This window comes from Callithrix jacchus, chromosome 8 (assembly GCF_049354715.1).
Source record: "Callithrix jacchus isolate 240 chromosome 8, calJac240_pri, whole genome shotgun sequence".
In the NCBI taxonomy this organism is placed as follows: domain Eukaryota; kingdom Metazoa; phylum Chordata; class Mammalia; order Primates; family Cebidae; genus Callithrix; species Callithrix jacchus.
Window position 1 is genome coordinate 116,031,133 of NC_133509.1, and position 22,665 is coordinate 116,053,797.

General features: G+C 39.3%; 1 protein-coding gene across 2 annotated transcripts in view; it reads left to right on the forward strand.

The window, feature by feature from the left end:
- Window positions 1-22,665, forward strand: part of TSHR (thyroid stimulating hormone receptor) — a 157,196-nt gene that overhangs the window by 107,768 nt on the left and 26,763 nt on the right. The window contains exons 4-8 of one of the 2 annotated variants that reach the window (XM_035261204.3): window positions 1,883-1,957; window positions 5,047-5,121; window positions 6,516-6,593; window positions 10,678-10,746; window positions 21,105-21,182. In XM_035261204.3, coding sequence (XP_035117095.3) covers window positions 1,883-1,957; window positions 5,047-5,121; window positions 6,516-6,593; window positions 10,678-10,746; window positions 21,105-21,182 — 375 coding nt within the window. The remainder of the gene's footprint in view (window positions 1-1,882; window positions 1,958-5,046; window positions 5,122-6,515; window positions 6,594-10,677; window positions 10,747-21,104; window positions 21,183-22,665) is intronic. The other variant, XM_035261205.3, reaches the window with a different exon arrangement.

The window sequence follows — 22,665 nt, forward strand, 5'->3', positions numbered from 1 at the left end:
AAAATCATGACATAATTGTTTAAGATTAGCATAGTGAGGATTTTGAAGTGAGGAGTTCTAAGATCTTGGGGAATAAACTGTTGATGCTTTCTGGTGAAGCATTGATGGTTCTTTGTTTCAAAAATTCTCTGTAATGAACAATAAAGCAATTTGCCTGGGCAAGAGTCTCCTGGAATAGTAGTTATGTTAATGAAGACAATGGACCAGTAAGGGTATATTAATATAGACGGTAAGCTGTGTGTGTAGGGAGGATAGAGGTACCTGATTTCCCTTCTCAGAGTTAACTCCATCCTCTTTTTTCCAAGGTCTATTTCATATTCAGTGTCCTTAATTGAAATACCTAACCCAAAAGGTTTTTTCTAATTTTGCCAGAATGTCGCAATATCGCCAACCCCAAGTCCCTGATGTCTGCTCTAGCTTTCACTGCACTTATGAAAATAACAATAATAAAAACATTATTTATAGAGCCCTCACTATGTGAAGGCCACACACAAAATCCCTCGTGAATATCATTCAATCCTCACAAGAGCCCCATGAAAGAGATGCTGTTAATTGTTCCTATTTTGCAGACAAAGAAACTATGGCTCAAAGAGGCCAAGAAACTTGTCCAAGTTCATGTAATTAGAAGTGGCAGAGCCAAGATTCTATCTCAAGTCCATCTGGATATTCAGAAATAAAACGAAGTGACCTCCTAATTCACATTACAACATGGATGAACCTCACAGACATTATGCTAAATGAAAGAAGGCAGACACAAAAGACTGCCTGTTATATAATTCCGTTTATGTAAAATGTCCAGATAAGGCAAATTTATAAAGATAGAAAACCCATCAGTGGTTTGTAGGCGTAAAGGAGCTAGTGGAGACTGATGGCAAATGAGCCCATGGTTACTTTTATCGTTGATAGAAATGTTCTAACCTGTGGTGATGGTTTCACAGTTACGTTACTAAAAATCATTTAACTATATGCCTACATACAACGTTTGAAATTTATGGAATGTAAATTATTTTCCTATAAAACCTTTAAACAATTACAGAGGTCACATTCTGATCATTCTGATTGGCACCACCAGTGACTGGATGCTGGTTCCTTTAGGTGTCATTCCTAAGGAGAAATACTAAAGGTTTACTGGGTTCTTATATACTTTTCATGTAAGCACAGGGAATGCCTTTAAACTCTTTTACTCAATTTACCTATGTTGAATATGTTTAATTTAACCAGTGAGAGTTCATATCTAACAATCACTTATTACTCTAACTGTGCATTCTTGATTAGCATTTATATAAACCTAAGAATGTAAGTCACTGACACACAATATCACACCGTACATGCAGACGAGTCTTAAAATTGCTGACATGACAAAATAAACCCAAGTGAACTGTGAAGACTTACTACTTCCGTATATCTAGTATAGCAATGACAGAACCTCACTGCCCATCTTGCTATGCTGTCTTCATCATAAAATTCCCTCAACTTCCCACTCCAACACTCATTGTCTTGGCCAAAATACTTATAAATAATAAAGATACTTGTCTTCAACTCCTCACCAAATCATTAGAGGGTTTTTTTTTCTTTTTTTTCTAAATCTAAAAAAAAAAAAAAAAAAAACTCTGATACTACAATTAAGAGAAATGTAGCTCATAATTCAAATGGACAAAAACCAAGCCAAGGACACAAGAGAACTGACCAGCCATTGGGTCCCGGTGAGGAGATGGGATTCGTTTGTTGTTGATGGGACTCCTGGCAACTACAGTCCCTGTGGTACCACATAATCGTATATTTTTCTCATGAACATTTGTTAAACCTGATTTATGTTGTTTTGTCTTTGATAAGAACAGATACGGCTGTATTATAGTGTCTGTGTTCCTTGTAACTTACACAGAGAAATTCGGAACACCAGGAGCTTAACTTACATAGACCCTGATGCCCTCAAAGAGCTCCCCCTCCTAAAGTTCCTGTAAGTATTAAATCCTCTCCTATCCTACAATTTTTTCAGAGGGAGGGGGTCAGATTTTAATGCTGTTGTCTTCCAGGAATCTCCCTAGGATGATGTGGTCCAGGTTCACTTTAATGGTGTATATCCTGGGTCAGGGCAAGGTATGTGGTGGAATCATTCATGTTTTTTAAAACCTATTCAAAAGTCAGCACATAGTGCTGGGACCAGAAACCCAGTCCAAGAAACAGGAGGGAGGAAATGCTATCATGTATATGTGGTCCTTAAATGTAGTATCTCAGAACAAAACAAAACAAAATTCTGAGAGCTGGTTGGTCAATTTTGTTTGAAAATGGGTATTACAACAATATAAGAGTGACTGTTACACAGAAAAAAAAAAATCCCACAAAGGGTAAAATGCACTTTTGTGGGGGGTGGAGGGAAAGAAGAAGGGATAACAGTTTCAACCTCCTACTCTGGCACTCAACTGTCCAGCACTCACTGCTTGGCTTTGGTAACATCTTATGAGCTGACCATAAGCTCCATGAATCCAGGGACTACAGCATTTTTTTCCTCTGTTGACTCTTTACTGCCTAGTACAGAGTAGGTGCTCAGTAAAAATGTGTTCGGTGCACGTGTCTGCATGACCTCAGGCCCTCTGGACACCAGGTGGAAGGGTCCTTTTTTCTGCTTGCGTGCATTAGAAAAATTAGAAAACAAAAACAGTATGAAGAAGAAACTTTTTAAAAAACTTAATCCCGATACCCCAAAATAAGGATTATCAACATTTCAGTTCATCTTCATCCAGACCTTTAAAACAAACTTATGTAATCATAGATATTTTCTGAGATAAGCCTTTAAGGATGAATAGAGGGTATCCTGAACAAGAATGGGGAGAGAGAGAAAAGAAATATAGCTGGTGGAATAGCATGATAAAGACACAAAGGTAGGGAACCACACAGCTTCTCTGGGGAACTAAAAATAGTTGCATTATATACATATACATATATATATATTTTTTTGGAGATGAAGTCTTGCTCTGTTGCCCAGGCTGGAGAGAGTGGTGCAATCTTGGCTTACTGCAACCTCTGCCTCCTGGGTTCAAGTGATTGTTCTGCCTTAGCCTCCTGAGAAGCTAGGATTACAGGCGTGCACCACCATATCCAACTAATTTTTGTATTTTTAGTACAGACAGGGTTTCACCATGTTGGCCAGGCTGGTCTTGAACTCCTGACCTCAGGTGACCCACCTGCCTCAGCCTCCCAAAGTGCTGAGACTACAGGCGTTGAGCCACCAAGCATGGCCATTAGTTGTATATTGAAGAGGTGGGCATGAGAGATGCCAGGAGAATAAAAGACACTGATGGGATTTGAAGATGAAAGGATATCTGGAAAGCCAGGAAAACTTACAGGACAAGACAGCCACTCTTCTTACGGACTCTGAGTTTCAAATAACATAATATCCCTTTGATGTGATGATCCCCCAGTACATGCTCTGTGGGGTACACACAGGTTTCTAAGACATTGTCCTTGCCTGCAAGAAGCTTAAAATCTAGTTGTGGAGATGTGTATGAAATTGAATAGTGCCTCTCCTACAGAAGAATAAAGGAAAGTGACAAAGGAGAGACATATACAGTGTTTGGGGGTTCCGGTAATTAGAGAAGACATGAGAAAGAAGACCCATAGGATGGCTTTAGGGGATTTGTTTGAGGTTTTTGAAGAATAGAAAGGTCTTGGTCTAAATACTTGACTCTTGGACCTTTTTGCCTCCTACTATTCGTCATGAGCCTCTATTGCAATTGAAATCGTTTATTTACGGTATTTCAAATATACCTTATGGAATCTCACCTCTCTCCTTTGTTATCTGAAATGTCCCTCCCATTTGCTCGTTTTGAGACCGCTCGCTCCTGCTGCCTCTTCAAATCCTGTGCCTTCTTCTCTAAAAGAAGTCAAGTCTGAATTTGCCTCAGAAGGTGTATGTAGTTTCTTTACCAGAAGACTTTCTCTATAGCTTTACTGGGTAGTGTCTAGGTCTCACTCTATGCCATGCCAAATTCTCAAAAAAAATTCTAACTACATTCTAGTAGCTGCAACGAATGTTAAGCCAACTAAATCTGGGAGACATCAGAAGCCTAAGAATTCTTGTGTTCATGGTGTTTTATGCATGTCTTTTAATCTTAACATTTTTCCCTAAATGATATAAACTTCAGAAGGTGAAGACATTGTCTTTCATTGGTTTCCTTCCTCTTCTGGGCACTTTTTTTTTTTTTTTTTTTGAGACAGTCTCGCTCTGTCACCCAGGCTGGAGTGCAGGGACATGATCTCGGCTCACTGCAGCCTCCCCCTCCCAGGTTCAAGTGATTCTCATGCCTCAGCCTCCCAAGTAGCTGGGATTACAGGTTTGCACCACCAAGCCCAGATGATTTTTGTATTTTTAGTAGAGACGGGGCTTTACTATGTTGGCCAGGCTGGTCTTGAACTCCTGACCTCAGGTGATCCCCTAGTCTCAGGCCTCCCAAAGTGCTGGGATTATAGGCGTGAGCCACCATGCTCAGTCCCTCTGGACATATTTTTTTTAAATGGTACTGCTATAATGGTACTCTCAGGTCACTGCTGTAGGAAAGCTGTTCTTGGCAAACCAGCAGCACAATATAATGTAGAGCTTGAAAGAAGAGGCTGGCTTAACGTCATCATATCTTCCTGTCCCATCCTTTTCTTAGCCCTTCACTAACAGACACATAATTTTCTCCAAATAAACAAGAAAATCTCTCTGTCTCTCACCTATACACACACACACACACACACACACACACACGAAAACTGAATTTATATTTTTAGTAATCCCGCTTGGTTAAAACAATCTCCAGTGTATTCTAAGCCAAGCAGATGCATTGACACCTGTGGACTGGATTTAATGATTGTGCCTTGAGGAAACATCATCTCATCCAACCATCAAAACTTGCCCACAGTCACTAAGATATTTAGTGAAGGAGCTGGGATTCTGATTCCAGGCTGACTTCAGAACCCGTGCTTTTAGCTATTACCTTATTCTCCTTCCTATGTGTTGATTTTCTTACCTAAATTCTATCCTTTTTCTTTTTTTCATTAATTTAGTGGCATTTTCAACACTGGACTTAAAATGTTCCCTGACCTGACCAAAGTTTATTCCATTGACATATTCTTTATACTGTAAGTATGCACACATGCCATGTTTGAAAGTATTTTATTTGTCACTGACAAGAACTAGAATACAGCCATGGGGGTTGGTTGAAGCCAAGTAAAGCAATTGTTTCAAGGAGAAGCAGTGATCAGCTGTGGCATGAAGTAAGGCAAGGACTGAGAAATAACCATTGGCTTCAGCAACGTGGGTTGTTGATGACTCTGCCAAGAACAGTTCCAGGGGGGTGCTGGGAGTGTCCCCACTGGAACTGTCTGGTCGGAGTGGGCTCAAGAGAGATTTGGGTAGAGAGGATTAGAAAGAGTCTTTTGAGAAGTTTTACTATTAAAAGGGAGCAGAAAATATCTCAGTAATTGGAGGATATAGACTCAGGAGAAAAGATTTTGTTTGCATGTTTTTGTTTTAAGTGGAAGAAATTATGCAATACTACTTTGCCGATGGGAATGGTTGAATAGAAGGAGCATCTGATGATAACTCTGATACCCTAGTTTTCATATAGTTTTAATAGGTCTTTAAACACTTTCCCATACATGACATTTGCTCCTCTCAGCCACCTTATAAGGTATAAAACAAAGTTATTCCTCTTCCATTTATGAATGAGGAAACTGAGGAATAGAAACCTCAAGTGATTTTGCCTGAGCAGTGTCTCGAGGAACAGTCAGGAGTGGTACTCAAGTTACTGCCTGTGACCTCTGATTGGCAGCCATGTCCTCTTTTCCAAAACGTGTGACAGGAGTCGGCTGTCTTACCTAATTGTATAGGAATGAAAGGACACACAGCAGAGAGAACTACAAGTTGAGTTTGCATTAAAGAGTCAGCAAAAAAGTAGAATGATAAGCTTCAAACTCTTGGGGTTTTGCTAGAAAAAAAAATTGATCATTCTTCTTTCCTTCAAAAGAGCTCAGTTCAAAATATAAGCAGTCTTTCAGGAACTAGAATGGTGTAGAAAGGTTCTCCAGGAGCCTGGTGAAGTTTGGCAAGTGAAGGGCATTTTAGAAATACTCATTAAATGGAATCCATTAATCCTTTTATTCCGACCTTCTTAAAGGTTCATGCATGTAGGAAACTCCAGTTGTTATGGACAAAGGGTTGCAGATTCGAGAGAAGCCTCTGAGATCCATCTGCCTCCCTCGAGATGAGGATTAAGTCAGGGACCTCCGCCCCCACCTAAAGCTCTCTCACTTACCCCACACTTGGACTCTAGGTACATGTCATCTAGGACAGCTCTTACCACCTCACCAGACCTCTGAGCCACTAGTGGTTAAGAAGGGTCAGTAAAACTTAAAAAGAAGTAAGATTAAGCTATATTGTGTCTGTTATTTATTAAAGTGCATATGTGCAGCAAGACCCCTGCTCCAGAAAGAAGCATTTTTTCAATAAGTGTTTTTGTCTCTCTCTCTTGCAGTGAAATCACAGACAACCCTTACATGACATCAATCCCTGTGAATGCTTTTCAGGGACTATGCAATGAAACTTTGACACTGTGAGTATTACCAGATCTACTCTCTCCAGCAACTAAATTCTATTCTGAGTTATTTTCTTATGTATACAGACCATCCAAGAGCCATACTATCCTACCATATATACTCTATAGAGTACCATGTGTTTTACATAATTAGAGTATTGTCTTACGGGATGTTACTCTGTAGACTACAAAAGAGTTTAGGAAACAAGATAAGAGGATTCTATTATGGCAGTGTGGTGGGTAACATTTTTCACATAAAGGACTGGGTAGGCATTACAGACCATGCAACCTCTATAGGAACAGGTCAATTCTGGCATTGTATGGCAAAAACAGCCATACTCAATACATACACTAATGAGCATGTCTGTGTTCCAATAAAACTTTACTTATAGAAACAGGCAGTGGACTTGATTTGGCCTGCAATTATTATTATGGAATAATCATCTGTATCCAGGTATCCCCATTTTACAGGAGAAGAACTGGGGTTTAAGCAAATTGAAGTGACTTTCCCAAGATCACTGAGTTTAAAAAGTGGTGCCATTAAGGGCTTCATAAATTCTGCACTCACACTTTTACTCTGTAATCACACACTGTTATTAAGCTCCTGTAAGGGGATATTAAGTAGAATGCATAGTGCTGCTAGAGGTCAGCATTTTTCCAGAGCTTGAATGGGGGTAATGCTCTTTAGATGGTCAAAAGTAGATGCTTAATTAGGGACATTCACAAAAATGTTCTAATGGAGAAGATCTAATAGAGGTAAAAAGGATAACTTAATTCTCTAAGCAGTGAGAAAATTCCTCTCTCATTGTATAAGCCACAGAGTAGAGTTGGAGCTACCTCTGCAGGATATCCTCTCAATTTTCAGGACCAATGCCCAAGTTCAAGCCTGATGAAGTTTTTTCCTGGATTGTCACCCCAGTTTCATTTCTCTGCTCACACTAAAGTTGGGGTGGGGGGCTCTTCACAGGTACAAACCTGATGAAATTACTCCCAGAAACATGGATCCAAGCTTCACACAGTTTTTCTAAGGGACTATCTAAGAGCCCTTCCTAGTTTATCAATTTGGACCCAGTGAAGTTGCCTCAACTTCTGGGAGCAATGGAGCATTTCAGCTGATCCTTCTCATCACAACACGGTGAGAGGTCTCTTTTAAAGAAAAAGGAGGCTCCTTCTTGATCATAATTTCTTCCTATCATGCATAAAAGACCCAGGCTCTTAGGCTACTCAGCCTCAAACCTCAAAGCCATTTACTTCAGTAAAGCTTTCCATTGTGCCCTATAGTGCTCATCATAACGAAACTCCTACATGCTAAACTTCTTTACTATCTTTTGACACCATTTTTCTAAAATCCCCATATCTCAAGCACCCACCCCTCTCAAGTGAAAGCTCATTCTCCCACATCAAGCATGTAGCCCAGGATGCATTCTATAAACATCTGAGTGAAGGAAGCCCATATTTCCTAAAATGTAGAGGAGAGGATGGCATAGATTATTCATGATCCTTTCAGATGATTATTTCTACATTTGTGCAAGAGTCCTTCCTTCTTTGAAGCTCAGGCTCAAAGAACCATCAACATGAAACAATGCATGTTCCAACAGCTGACTTTGTACCTGTATTCCTGGTAGAAGATAGTTTCAATCAGAGTTTGTAATTCTTTGATCTTTCTTCACCGGATTCCTTTTTCAAGGCCAAATTGTTCATTAAGACCTTCGTTTAATATCTGAAATGCAACTCAAACAAGTATTTTTAATGTCCAGGACTCTCAACAAATTTAGAAAAATAAAAATGCCAAAACAGTTCTCACATCATCATAAAAGAGTTCTAGTTCAGAAAAAATTAATTTACCATAGTTTTCTCAGCCATTGTGCTTATATTCCTGAGATATTGCAATCCTCACCCAGGACATGTTAGTAGCTGTAATTAAACTCACTATGTAATTATTTAAGACTAAATAAAAATAAACACATCAACAACAACAACAACAGAGCTGTGAGAATCTTTCTCAGTTTTCCACAACTATATAGGATAAATCTAAGTTTTAGGATACTTTTTATTTATTTATATTATTTTTTCTGAGATGTAGTCTTGCTCTGTCGCCCAGAGTTGGAGTACAATGGTGTGATCTTGGCTCACTGCAACCTCCACCTCCTGGGTTCAAGCAGTTCTTCTGCCTCAGCCTCCCAAGTAGCTGAGATTACAGGCCACACCAACTCCTTTTAACATGGTCATCTCATAAGTGGTCCTCACTTTGTTAAATATATAGTTATGTGATCCTCTCAGCAACCTTTTTATTGGGTATTATATTTATGTACTTACTTATATTTTTAGAAATAAAGAAACTGAGGATAAGACAGATTGAGAAATTCTCAGGATCATTCAACTATTAAGTGGCAGAGCCAGGTCTCACCACAAATTTGAACTTTCCTGTATGCTTCTTAATGTGTTCCCCAAGTTCACATGTGGTACATTACCATAATTCTCAAAGTTCCCTTACAACTGCCACTAAGAGTTCCCGCTAGCAATGCCTGAGTGTGGTCATAGCTGTCTTCTCTTATTTTCATCCCAATAACTACCAATAACCTCTGTGCATTCCCATATAGCTCAGAGATCCCAAGGCTGGGGCCCATCTCCTGCAGAAAGGAGGGGCCCATCTCACTGCAACCTTTGCTCTTGGATTCAAGTGATTCTGTAGAAAGGGGGACTGCTTTTTGTAGGTGGAAATAATTATATTTGAGGTCAGCCAGGCATGGTGGCTCATGCCTGTAATCCCAACACTTTGAGAAGCCAAAGCAGGCAGATCACCTGAGGTCAGGAGTTTGAGACCAGCCTTGTCTACATGATGAAACCCCATCTCTACTAAAAAATACAAAAATTAGCAAGGTGTGGTGACAGGCACCTGTAATCTCAGCTACTCAGGAGGCTGAGGCAGGAGAATCACTTGAATCCAGGAGCAAAGGTTGCAGTGAGCAGAGATAATGCCACTGCACTCCAGCCTGGGCAACAGTGCCAGACTCCATCTCAAAAAAAAAAATCATATTTGAGGTCGGGGATTCTGAGTCTCAACAGTCCTAGACCACTGTGTTTTTGACAAGTCACCTTTATGTCTCAGTAACTTCAACAGGAAATAGAAGTAATAACATTTCAGACTGGCTCCCTGAATCATTGTATGAATTAATTAGTCACAGAAACATAGCAACAAGTTAAAAAACATTAACATCTCCAGACCAGTGGCTCATACCTGTAATCCCCAGCACTTTGAGAGGCTGAAGCAGGCTGATCGCTTGAGGCCAGGAGTTCGAGACTAGCCTGGGCAATGTGGCGAAACCTCATCTCTACAAAAAACACAAAAATTAGCCAGGCACAGTGGCACATGCCTGTAGTTCCAGCTGTTTGAGAGGCTACGGTGGGAGGATTGCTTAAGCCCGGGGATTTGAGGATGCAGTGAACCGTGACTGAGCCACTGCACTCCAGCCTGGGTGACAGAGTGAGAGATCCTGTCTCAAAAACGAAACCAAAAAACTCCATAAGAGGTCATGGTCTATCTACTTTCTTAGATTCATTTACAAGGTTTAATTTAATTGAGCCCCTAACCCTTAAACATTTAGTCTATGATAAGCTCTGAGGACAAAAAGATGAATAAAATACAAAGGTGATATTTTAAATATTAATAGAAAAATTAAACACATATGCATTTAGGTGAATGTCTTCAAAATGTTTATCTTAAGAGACTGCAGTTGCTCCTCCGCTATTGATATTGGGGTAACTATTACCTGAAATCCCTTTTTCTGGATGTATGTGAAATATTCTTTTAAAATCTTTAATGGCAATGAGCTTTGTTACTCAAAGTAAATACAATTCTGAGAAACAGCTCAAATGTACTAGGAGCTAGGTCAGGAGAATGGGCATTCATTCAAACTGAGAAATATTATCTTACTTGTTTCCAACAAGTTGTACGGGAATGTTTTCTTGGGGGTGCATATGTGGGACCTGAAAAACCTTTATGTACATTTATGACACTGAAGAAATAAAGCCCAACTCTTCAGAAACAGGCCAGCACCACTGCTCACCAGCCACTGACTTCTGTTCTGTCTGTTGGTTGTAGGAAGCTATACAACAATGGCTTCACTTCAATCCAAGGACACGCTTTCAATGGGACAAAGCTGGATGCTGTGTAAGTCAAGGGTAGCCATGAAAACTGTCACTTCCCCTCACCCTAAGAAGAGCCATCCTATGGGGCAGAATTCTGTTGAGAGACAGGTTCTATTAGAGCATCTTCCACCCAGAGTTTGTGTGACCAACATGGAAATGAGGTCAAGGAACTTGGCAGGGGCCCACTTTAGTGGACACTTAACATTGGCTCCAATTGTAAGTCCCAAAACTTTTATCCCTGGGGTGTGTGTGTAAATGTTCATCTATTATGTACATGAAGTAAAAGGTATCTTTAATGAAGCCCAAAGCTGTTCAGAAAATAAGGTGGTTCCTCTTTTAGTCCTTTCTGAACATGTTTTTGGGAAAGATGTCAGTTTATATTTGATTCACTCAGAAATAGCTGAAAAATCATACCCAACTTTTGCCTTTTCAAAAAATAAATAGTGCTGGGAACAGCTGAAACAGCAAACAATGGACTTTGCGTTTGATGTGTTTGATAACACTTTTGAGTATTTCTTTACAAATGATATATTTTTTCATTTGTTGTTTTTTAAAATTTACCTGCTTATTTTTGGTAGTGTCTGGTTATGTATTCATTTTTGTAAATCATTATTTTCTCATTTTAAATATAATATAAAATTACTATATGAAATGTTAAAAGTACATAGTACTTTACATAGTAATTTTTCATACATAGTAATTTTATATTCCAGGAATGATCCCTGCAAAATCTGAAGGCCTTATTATGACTCAAAATCTGTTGTGTACAGGGCTTCTCAAACTTTCCTGGGCATGCAGACCATCTGAGGGGTGTTATCAAAACACATACTCTGAATCCGTAGTTCTGGATTTGGCCTCAGTATTCTGTATTTCTAACAAATTCCCAGCTGATGCTGACACTGCTGTTCATAGAACACACTTTAAGAAGGAAGGGTGAGGTCAATAAGCCGTAGTTTAGGACATTGTGGTTTAGGGGTTAGGCGATGGGTTCTGGAACAATTCCATTTTGAGATGGTAATGGTAAACAAGTGTTTGAAGTCATTATGCTGAGGCCAGGCTCCCTGAGTTCTGTTTGAAGTAAAGCCTCAGTTTGCCAACTTTTGTGCTTCCTACCAGTCTTTATGAAATGAAGAGTGACAGTACCATTCTCTCAATGGTCTGGTTGTGGAGTCATAATGGTTCATTTCCATTATTTTTTAAAATCAGTAATTATAGACGAAGTCCAAAAAGACTCAATAAAGTGATACTTACCTCTCTAGTTTATTTACAGAATTGGAAGGACCCTCATTCCATCTTAACTTTATGATACTAACCTCTTACAATCTTTCATCTACTTTTCCACATATTTATTAGACACTTACAATGTACCAGGGCCTGTGCTATTTGCTGGGAGAACAAAGAAACAAAGACGAATAGGAGCCATGTGCTCCCTGCCCACACTGAGCATACATTCTGCAGGGGTCAGCTCAAGGGTAGCAACATCAAAGGTCAAAGTACATTAGGGAGAAGTGTACCCAACCCAAAATATGCATCTCAGGGAGAAAATATGAAGCCTAAATATCGAATAACATTGCCTTCCTTCTCTGGAGATACAAGCCAGATTTTCTCTAGATTTAGCTCATTGTTTTTTTAAATCATTATTAAAATTTATGTTTTAGAAGTGAATTGCCCTATATTCCAGGTTTCAAGTTCTTTTTCTAATCCAGCATTCTGGAAAGGTGGCATTTGATTTTAATATTGTATGAATTTCACCAAATATTTTCCTCTTTGATTCAACTATTCTTAGAAAGCTAGAGGTAATGATCTTCTGATTTCGAATTTTCTATGAATGGAGTATGGAGACTTCTTAAAAGAATGAAGGTAGTTTGTAGGTACTTAGGGCATTAAGATGTCAGACGACCGTTACACAGTTCTAAACATAGAGTGCATCAAAATGTTAGTTAGCATGGAAACTCACATTAGCAAGGGCAGGGATATGAGACAGCAAGGAAATCTTCAACCAAGGAAACCAGAGCTGTCATATGGCTCCTGAATTCATGTGTCCAGCTGACTCTTGCCTGAACTAAAACTGTGGATTAGAAAAATAACCCGAAACCTGGGATATAGGGTAATTTATTTCTAAAACATTCATTTTTCCACAAACAAAATATTTTGAAGACCAAAATAAGAATCTATGCTTCAAATTATCTGCCTACTTTTCCTGCCATATTTAGCCATTGGAAGATACGACCCTCAAACACTATGAGTTATCATTTATTAAAGACAGAGTGTAAAATTCAGACGTTAAGGCCTAAAGAGGCAATAGTTCTCAACATTGGGGAGTTTTGAAAGCACTAATGCCAAGGTTTTGCCCTCAGACATTCTGGATGTAGCCAGGATCGTGGGGATTTAAAACTCTCTCCAAGTGAGTCCAATACAGAGAAAAGTCGAGAACTATTGCTTCAAAATACGTGCTCTATCTTCTTGTCCAATTGTCATATTTTACATATGAAGGAAATGAAGCCCAACAGGAACACGTGGCTTTTTTTTTCATGGCTGTTTAAATTTGATAGAGCTATCTAGTGGCCAAGTCAAAAATGAGACCTGGGTCCTCTGATTCAGGACTCTTCCGTGCCCTCTGCTGGGATTCATCATGGCTGACTTACCAGCCACCACCAGCGTATGGACACCCAGCTCTGGCAAGTGCCACTTGTTTCTTAGCCCTGAAGATTGCTTAGATTTCTTAGCTCAATCTATTAAAGGCACTAAATACAGAAGTTAAAATATCTTGCTCCTGAAAAGAATGGGATCATGTGAGAGAAAGGAGGTGACTCAAGGCATAATCAGAAGTTTCAGAGGACATAATCAGAAGTTTCAGAGGACAATCACATCAAGCAACAGCGCCATTCGTCCATGAGAACCTGACTTTACCAGTGCAGCAAGGCCGCTCGTGAGCTTCCAAATGAAGTCTGACTCGGGGATAACTTGACAAAAAGGCTGGGATGATAAAACATTATTCAAGTCAAAGAATTGGTGTTGAACTTAGTTTATATATTGACTATTTTGCTGCAAAACATCTCACCTCCCTGTCATGATTGGCCTTCTGCTCATGTTTAGAGAACTCTGCAAAGACTTCAGGAGATTTTCAGAAGAGGTCTTCAGTAATCAGGAAGTGTTAAGTGTGCTGAATGGATCTCAGTGTAAGTCTAGCAGCTTATTATCTTAGGACCAGCCATAAAATTAGCCATGGAATATCAAAGGAGTGTAGAGACATTTTCTATTGAAAGGATGGAAAAACTAACAAGTGAACAATAATTTCTCTTTGAGCTTCTCCTGAGCCTTTGTGGTAAGAGAAAGGATGGGAAAGGAGGAGCTTTGCTTTTTAAGCTGTATATCTTCAACTTTCTTTCCTTAGTAAATTAATGGGTATTACTTTTGAAAAGAAATTTATAATCTTATAAAGTTAAACAAGGTGTATAGGTTGACTTTTCAGATCTTCTAATAAAATCATGTGAATTATTCATATCCTCATATCCAAAAGGGAGCCTTAGTTTGCAGAGCTTCCCAAGCAGTTCTCAGTTATAGGAGCATCTCTCTGGTCTGGTGTTACAGACTTTTGGGGGACATACTGCCTCTGAGAGATAGGAAAAAAACCAAGGTGTTTTCCTACCTTCACATACTCAATACAACACTTTGACACCAAATGTTTGAAGGTTATTTCCCCCCCCACCTCTCCAACCCCCCCCCACCGCCACCCCCGCAACACAGCAAGTAATCAACTCTTCAATACACACCAGCTGGGTGTCCTACAATTTAACTCAGTTCTGATACTATCTACCTGGAGGTAGCATCAGATCCACAGGTTAAGGGCTTTATCCCAAAAGACTGCCTGCTACTTCAGATGACAGTCACAGGTCCCAGGTTGTGTCCTATGCTTCTGACTGACAAATTATAAAACACGTTCAGGGCACAAGGTAGGAACCAACCTTGAACAGGACATCAACCCATTGTGGGACGCAATCACACACACTGCCACACTCAGACTGGCACCATCTAGACACACCAAGGAAACTGACATGCATGTCTTTGAGATATGGAATTGGAATACCTAGAGAAAAAACCCACACAGACATGGGGAGGGTGTGCACATTCCATCGCAACAAACAAACAAACAAACAAAACCTAAACAATATAGAATGAAACAATATTATTAGAGGACATGCTGTATATAGAGAGAGACTCTCTCTACTTTCACACCAGCTTTCTCCTCACACCATATCATGGATTCTGTGGGAGGCGTGGCTGATGGCAGAATTACTCCGTCAGTGGCAATGGATTTCAATTCGCTGGTGCCATGACTTACCGTCTAACTATCCCTTGAAACATAGGAAAGAAATCAGGGTACCCTTTCGCAATACTTCCTTGACATTTTTATGTTAAGTATTAAAGTTATTTGGAAGAGTTTAACAAATGTGGAAACTATTTCTTGGTTAAGAATCTTTTGTTTCTTGGTTTCTACAAGTCTAGATCAGGGGTCAGCAAACTTTTTCTGGGAAGAGCCCAGATAGCAAATATTTGGGGCTTTATGGGACATATGGTCTTAGTTGTGCTACTTAAGTCTGCCTTTGTAGTGTGAAAGCAGCCAGAGACAATATATAAACAAATGAGCATGGTTATGTTCCAATAAAACTTTATTTACAAAAACAGGGGCAAGGCAGGATTTGACTGGAGGGTCATAGTTTGTAGACCTCTAGATAAAAGAATTCAGTGAGGATGACTGTTGTGTGGCAAAATATGTAGTCTGTTTCTCTGAATTTCTGGTAAATATTAAAGGGCAAGTGTGGGATAAAGATTAAAAAGTATCTGGATTAAAATATTTGGCCATGGAAAGGGCGGATCCAATCATAATAGAAAACAAAGATTTTCTTTTAATCAGTATTTTGAATCCAAGCTGGAAACTGCTCCTGTTATAAAACAATGCTCTATCATTATACCCTAAGTTTCTGATTCCTAGTCAATGGAAATGTATTCTTTCCTAGATTTAAGCACTTCAGTAAAAGGTATCATGGAAATCCAATGTAAAATCAAAATGATGGTTGTGATAAGGGGTCCTGGGACTGGAGGAAGACAAGGATTGAGCTATAGGTGAAGGAAAGAAAGTTAAGGTTCCATAGTAATAATGAAAGAGTATTCACATTGTGTTTTTAACAGAGGGATGTTGCTTTTGGTCTCAGTGTTCATCATGATTTTAAACTAAGGCAAATACATCGATCTCCTATATTATCTTAATAGTGTTCAAGGATTGCACATGGTATGTTAGCAATTTGGTGATTTCTCCAGAAGTTTGTGTAAATAGCACTAGGTTCTAATTTAAACAATGTGTCATCCAAGAGAGCAATCATCCCCTATCATTCCACCTCATGACAATTTACTGAAATTAGCAGATTGACCTCATTTACACCCATTTTTTAAAATGTAACTGAATAATACAATTACAGCCAAGTTGGACAAATTCCACATTGAGTGCAAGTGCTGATGCCTCAGCAGCAGTCGAGAAATTAGTTAGGATTTCATGAAAATGATGGCAGATGTGTAAAAGCACGTTGTCCTATGACTTCCTATGATGCCAAAAACATTGTCATCACTGAGAGGTGAAATTAACAATAATAACAGCATCCCTTGCTCAATAGGAGTTGAACTGTACTCAGTCACAAGTTAAGTCACACACTCATTGTTTGGAATCTCTTTTCCATCCTCTTTCCACACGATCTGCGTGGGGATACGCTGCTTCTCACAGAATGTCTGATTCTCTGTATCACATTCCCTATCGTCAAACTCTAGCAACTAGCTACTGTCTGACAGTAAACATTTAGGCAGGAATAAAAATGCCATTTGGATGTGCTAACAGCCTACCAATACACTAATTATTATAAACAGAGTCAACACAATTAATGCACTAATTAGCATCATGCATTAGCTGATTCGAAGTAAAACACCACATCTTGGCGCACTGGGAAAAGGCAATGATAGAGAAGACTATAGGATTAAGAAGGCTATTATCTATCATGGGGTACGTGTTTGAACAGCTTGTAGGATATACCCAAAGGTTTACTCTTCCCTCTGCCTATGGAAAGCTTGAGTATTTTCTCACATGTTACTATTTACAAACAGGTGTCCTGATTTCTGCTACAAAAGGGTTTCCATAGAGCAAGCCAGCTTCTCTTAAAACTAACATGAGAGCTGGGCAGGGGTTCCTTTTAATTTTCTGAGTTATCAAAGCTGTGGGAGGAAAACAGCATTCCCCACAGAAGTATTCCCATTAGAGACTCACAACATAAGCAGGGACCAGTTTAAGCTTCCCCTAAATGGATTGTGGAGGTAGAGGCTGAAATTCCATCTTGGAGCAGAAATGTACCCTGAAACTCCACAGAGAGCAAAGTTCAGCAGCAATAGCAAATTTTCTTGCCACAGCATCACACTCCTCTCTCTGGCATAGATCAGTTCTTTCTAAACCTGGTGTAAAGGGTGCCTCTTTCTAGGAGTCACCCAACAACCGAGCTTTCATTCATTCCTCCAGCAAGTCTTTATTGAATGGCTGCTATGTGCCAAGAGTGAGTCCAACAGATAAGGGCGTACATACACATATATATTGTGCACACAATACTGAGTTTGTCAATTGAATATTTTCCTCAGCTCATTCCTGTCCACCTTCATTTTCCTGACCACATTGGTCTTCCCTAACTATGAACTATTCACAATCTTAAATCAGGGCACAGCTTCTTAACTCACTGTATGGAGAAGTGGACATCTCTTTTCTCAGAACTTCATTTCTTCCAACAGGTTCTCAAAGAAGAATAAGCCCCCAAGCATTGAAAAGCTGTTGAACACATAGATATGGAGCCATGTCTACCTTATTTTTAAAGGAAATATCAGTTCTTTTCTTATAAGCCCTTCCCAGTGTAGATATTTGGGAACCCTGACTTTCAAGAAGTATTTCCTTTCATCTCTTACTACAAGCCTTTTGACTCTCTTTTAAGCTCCTTTATGTTCATCTTCTCTTTGCAAAAGATGTTTAAATTATCACTCCCCTCTAAACTAATTATCGTCTAGAGCAGGTTAACCAGATAGCCTACCAAGATTTTTGACTGATTTATCCAAGCTGGTTACAAATGTGGATTTTAGAAGAATCAAGGTAAGTCACGGTCAAGGAAGCAGTTTAACTAGGCTGATCATCCCAGAAAATGTCATGTGATAGATGGGGCTGGTGGAAGCACGTTCTTCCTGGATATCAAGGCTTCTGTATATGTGTTTTCCCTCCTGACTGTCTTGACTTCAGATGGAAGGCCAGAGCAGCTTGCTGGTGTAGCAAGGTTAAAAAGCAAAATGAGCCAGCCCTCAAATCCGCTGAAGGCAGAGTGATGGTTTCACTTTTAAGCATCTAATTATCTCTAAGAGGTAAAGTACCAAAAGGCCGCGCTGGTTTTAGAGAACACAGCCTCCTGAAGGGTCAGTTCATCTCCGTTCAGCTTGGCCAGGGCTCCTCTGCATCCTCCTCCTCCCCTCCTGGACTCTGGCTGGCTTTTCCAGTCTGAAGTCTTCTGCAGAGTTTCGGGTAAACTGCAATGCTTATCAACCAAGCTCCTTATCCTCAGGAGTATATTAAATATCAGATGAAAACACTGCAGAATTGGACAAGCAATAATTTGGTTTTACAATAATTTCTAATGATTAGAGCAAGCCGAATTTCACTTGCAGCAGTTAGAGATTAAGAGGAAAAACTGAGATGAGCTCACCGGCTCTCACTTGATTTTCAACAGTCTGAGAACAGAATGTGATTTGTAAGCTGCATTGTCCAGAGAATACAAAAAGAGATGCAAGCCAGTGCGGCCCTTACACTGAGCTTAGTTGTCCTTTCACAGAATCATGCCGTTCAATATCTTCTCTGCAGCTGTTGGTTTTTTTCCAAAGTGGATTTTGCCCACTCCAGGTGTCACTGACCAAAAGAACTCCGAAGACTTAGTGGGTTAAAGGACAGTCCAACAACGATTAAGTGGGGACTATGATTGAAGCCATTGGGAAGGCCCAGATTGGCTGCTTCAGCCTCTTAGCCAGGTCTCTGAGTGTATTTGAGACTTACTGACTCTCCCTGTGTCACACTTAACGATGCCCTGAATACTGGGTGTTCAGCCACTACCAGAAGAGGCCAAGTTTGGACTCTACCCTTGAGGTGTGTGTAAACCAGATGCCTCAAAAATTACTACCTCAAGAAGAACAGTTAGTCAAATGCCACCACACCATAAACCAAGTCTTCTATTCTTTCACTCTTCATTATTTTTTCTTTAAAGCAATCATCTGTGTCACCCTAAGAGTTTAACACTGCCCACTTTATTGTCTTGATGAAAATGTATATTGATTTATTTTCTCACTCATTCACACATTCATCCAACAAATAGTTACAGATACTGAACTTGGCACTGGATAGACACAGAACTTTCATTCTGGTTGGGGAGATAGACAATAAGGAAGTAAATAAACAAGGTAATAATTATAGATTGTGATAATGCTGTCAAAGAAATCGTGTATAGGGGAAAAATGGTAATGGCTACTTTAGATTAGGTAGTTCTCAATCTCTGTTTAAGAAGAAAATTGGGCTGGTGCAGTGGCTCATGTCTGTAATCCTAGTACTTTGGGAGGCCGAGTTGGGCAGATCAGTTGAGGTCAGGAGTTCGAGACCAGCCTAGCCAACATGGTGAAACCCTATCTCTACTAAAAATACAAAAATTAGCTGGGCCTGGTGGCAAGCACCTTTAGTCCCAGTTACTAAGGAGGCTGAGGCAGGACAATCACTTGAACCTGGGAGCTTGCAGTGAGCAGAGATCATCCCACTGCACTTCAGACTAGGTGACAGAGTGAGACTCCATCTTAAAAAAAAAGAAGAAAATTGAAAGACCCAAAAATGTATGCCAATTTATGACACGTTATTGTGTGGAGTCCCAGCACTTACTCATCATTTAGCGATTCCCTTCCTCATCTTGCCCAGAAGGAGAGACTTCTTCAGCACTGGTGATTGGTAAAACTCTTCTTCCTCCCACTGCTCCGATGAAGACTCATACCCGGGTCCAGTTAACCAGGAGGGAAGTTTCTCTGTGAGGGCTCTGGAGAAGAAATCCTTCTGACCAAAGGTTTAATATTATTGTTAACCATTGCCCTTAAAAATGTTCCAACATGAAGAGCAAACCCCATAGGCAGAATAATGGAAGCATTAGCCATATCTAAGCAGACCTTCTAAGGGTCTCTGCTATATTCTTTTTGCATCAACAGGTGGCCACTTGCTAATGTTTAAGTTGATGAGGTTATGTTGTGAGTTATTCTAAATGTGTAAATTGGGAGCATTTGTAACAAGGATATATACATGCTACGCTTCTTTTTAGATAATTTTGTTTTGTAATAAAGTTATGGGGAAAATGCCAGTTTCAAAATCCTTGGAAGCTTTTATCCATTTGGAGGGAATTTTGTTTTCAAATCACTTTGTAACTTAGATTGCTCCAAAAATATTTTACCCTCTAATGTCCAGTGTGTTTTTAAAATGGAAATACCGATGTGTCTATCAAACCTCTTCCATGGAAGATATACTCTGTAATCTCATCTGCCTAAACACTCCTCATACACACAGTAGGGTTGTCAGATAAAACACAGGCCACCCAATAAAATTTGAATTTCAGATCAACAACAGATAACTTATAATATAGATATGTTTTAATTGCATGGGAAATGTTTTTACTAAAAAAATTATTCATTGTTTATCTGAAACTCAAATTTAACTGGCATCTTGTATTTTTATTTGCTAAATCTGACAACCTTACCCAAAGAAAAGATCTGAATCTCTGACAGTTCTAAGCATCACTCACCACCCTCACCATCTTCATTCCATTCCTGATTTAAGCCTAGTCTTCGAAATTAAATGGGAATATTAATTAATACTAAGGAACAAAATTTGGTATAAAAGAGGACTGGCATTACAGAGATTAAAAAATACAATTGCCACTGGCCTGGAAAATAGGAAATTAAAGCAACTTTTAAGAAATTTAGGTATGCAAACTAGATCATAAACATCCTCATTTTCAAAAACTTCTGCCGTAATTAATGTGCATAAACTTTTTAGGGTTGAAACCTAGCTATCCTAGTGCTTAAGCCAGAAGAAGACAAGGTATCCTCTAAATTCTTGAAATCAGTCAATACTATGGTCACATTTATTCTGGCATTTGTACTAATTTGGTGTGATTTCTTAAACTCACCTAATTCATTCTCTCTCTCTCTCTCTCTCTCTCTCTCTCTCTCTCTCTCTCTCTCTCTCTCTCTCTCTCTCTCTCTCTCTCTCTCCCCCTCTCTGTCTGTCTCTAGTTACCTAAACAAGAATAAATACCTGACAGTTATTGACAAAGATGCATTTGGAGGAGTATACAGTGGACCAACCTTGCTGTGAGTAAAACATACAAGAATATTTTAGTCTTTTTGTTTGTTTGTTTTACTTTTTTGGAACAGATGGAGATATTAAGGGGAGAAGCTTATGTTCAGGGGTAGAGAATGTTGCTGTCTCAGGTAAAGGCTTCTGCAAGTTCCCTTTTCCTGGCTATATAACCTATGTCTTAGAAGAAAGTCCTTGTCCTTTGAGACTCAGAAGGCCGCAAGCTCCAATATGCCATCCTGATTCCTAATCAGGCACCCACCTTGGTGTATGTGCTCATAGAGGCTCTGTTCATGGAGCAGCTGCTGTTTGAAACATTTTGAAACGCAAGGTCCACAAATAGATGGAAGGCACACTAGTTTTTGCAGAGAAAATGTACTTGAATGCGCATTGCCCAATGCCTGGCACAAAGAAGGAAGAATATAAAGGATAGTTCAACTTATTTCTGGAAGAACTTACAATCATGGGGAAAGATGGGAAAATGACATTTTTAAACAGCATGAAAACATACATATTTCTGCATTTCCTTTGATTTACATCCCCATCTCAAATCAATGATCAGGTATTATTGACTCTGCTTCCCTCGAGTGTCTGTATCATCACGACCTTTCTCATTCCCTTGGTTTTACCTCTGTTTGGAATCTCATCATTGAGCATCCACTCTAGCCCTTGCCAAAGTGGAACACAGCACCCCAGAAAGGCACAAGAAAATCTGTTAGGGATGAGAGGAAATATTAGAGGTTCTATTTATACTTATATTTTTAATAAGAACAAATTAAGTTGTATTAATATTTTACTTATAGATGGCCACTGTCCCTCAGGGGCCAGGTAGGGGGTGGATGCCTACTAGAAAAGAGGGAGTGATCCACAGTCCTAAGCACTGGATACCTTCACTCTTTTACCTTTGACAATTTTATTTCACTTTCAGATTGAATCCACCTGGTTAAGTGTATTTATGGTCCTATCTCTTAACACATAGGCTCAGAGTGATCTTGAAAATCTGCTGTGCCACGTGGGGTTCACTATTAACTCATGGCAAAGTACTTAAAAGCATTATACATTTTTCTTTTTATAAGGAGACAAGTGGGTGAAATAAAAAGTATTAATCTTTTCTGTGTGATAAAGTCCTTGTCAGTAATTTTTAACCTGGAAGATATTTTTCAATAACACTTTTATATCTGCTTCTTCAGGATTAAGGTACTGTTTCACCAAGTAATAAGAAAAGTCATTGCTTTTTGAAAGAAATGTATGCTTTAGAGAAAGGCTTTAGAAACAGGTATTTGGAAACATTCACATATTATGTGGATTTCCTGATAAAAATGATGAATGCCATAAAAATTCTGTTTGGTTCAAATCAGAAATAGAATTTTCACCTGTTTTAAAAACTTTCAAATTAAGTTTGTTATGATTATTGTATCCATCTTCCTAAATTCAAATGCTGAACCCTTACCCTCTAGCACTTTAGTATGTGACTATATTTAAAGGTAGGGTCCGTAA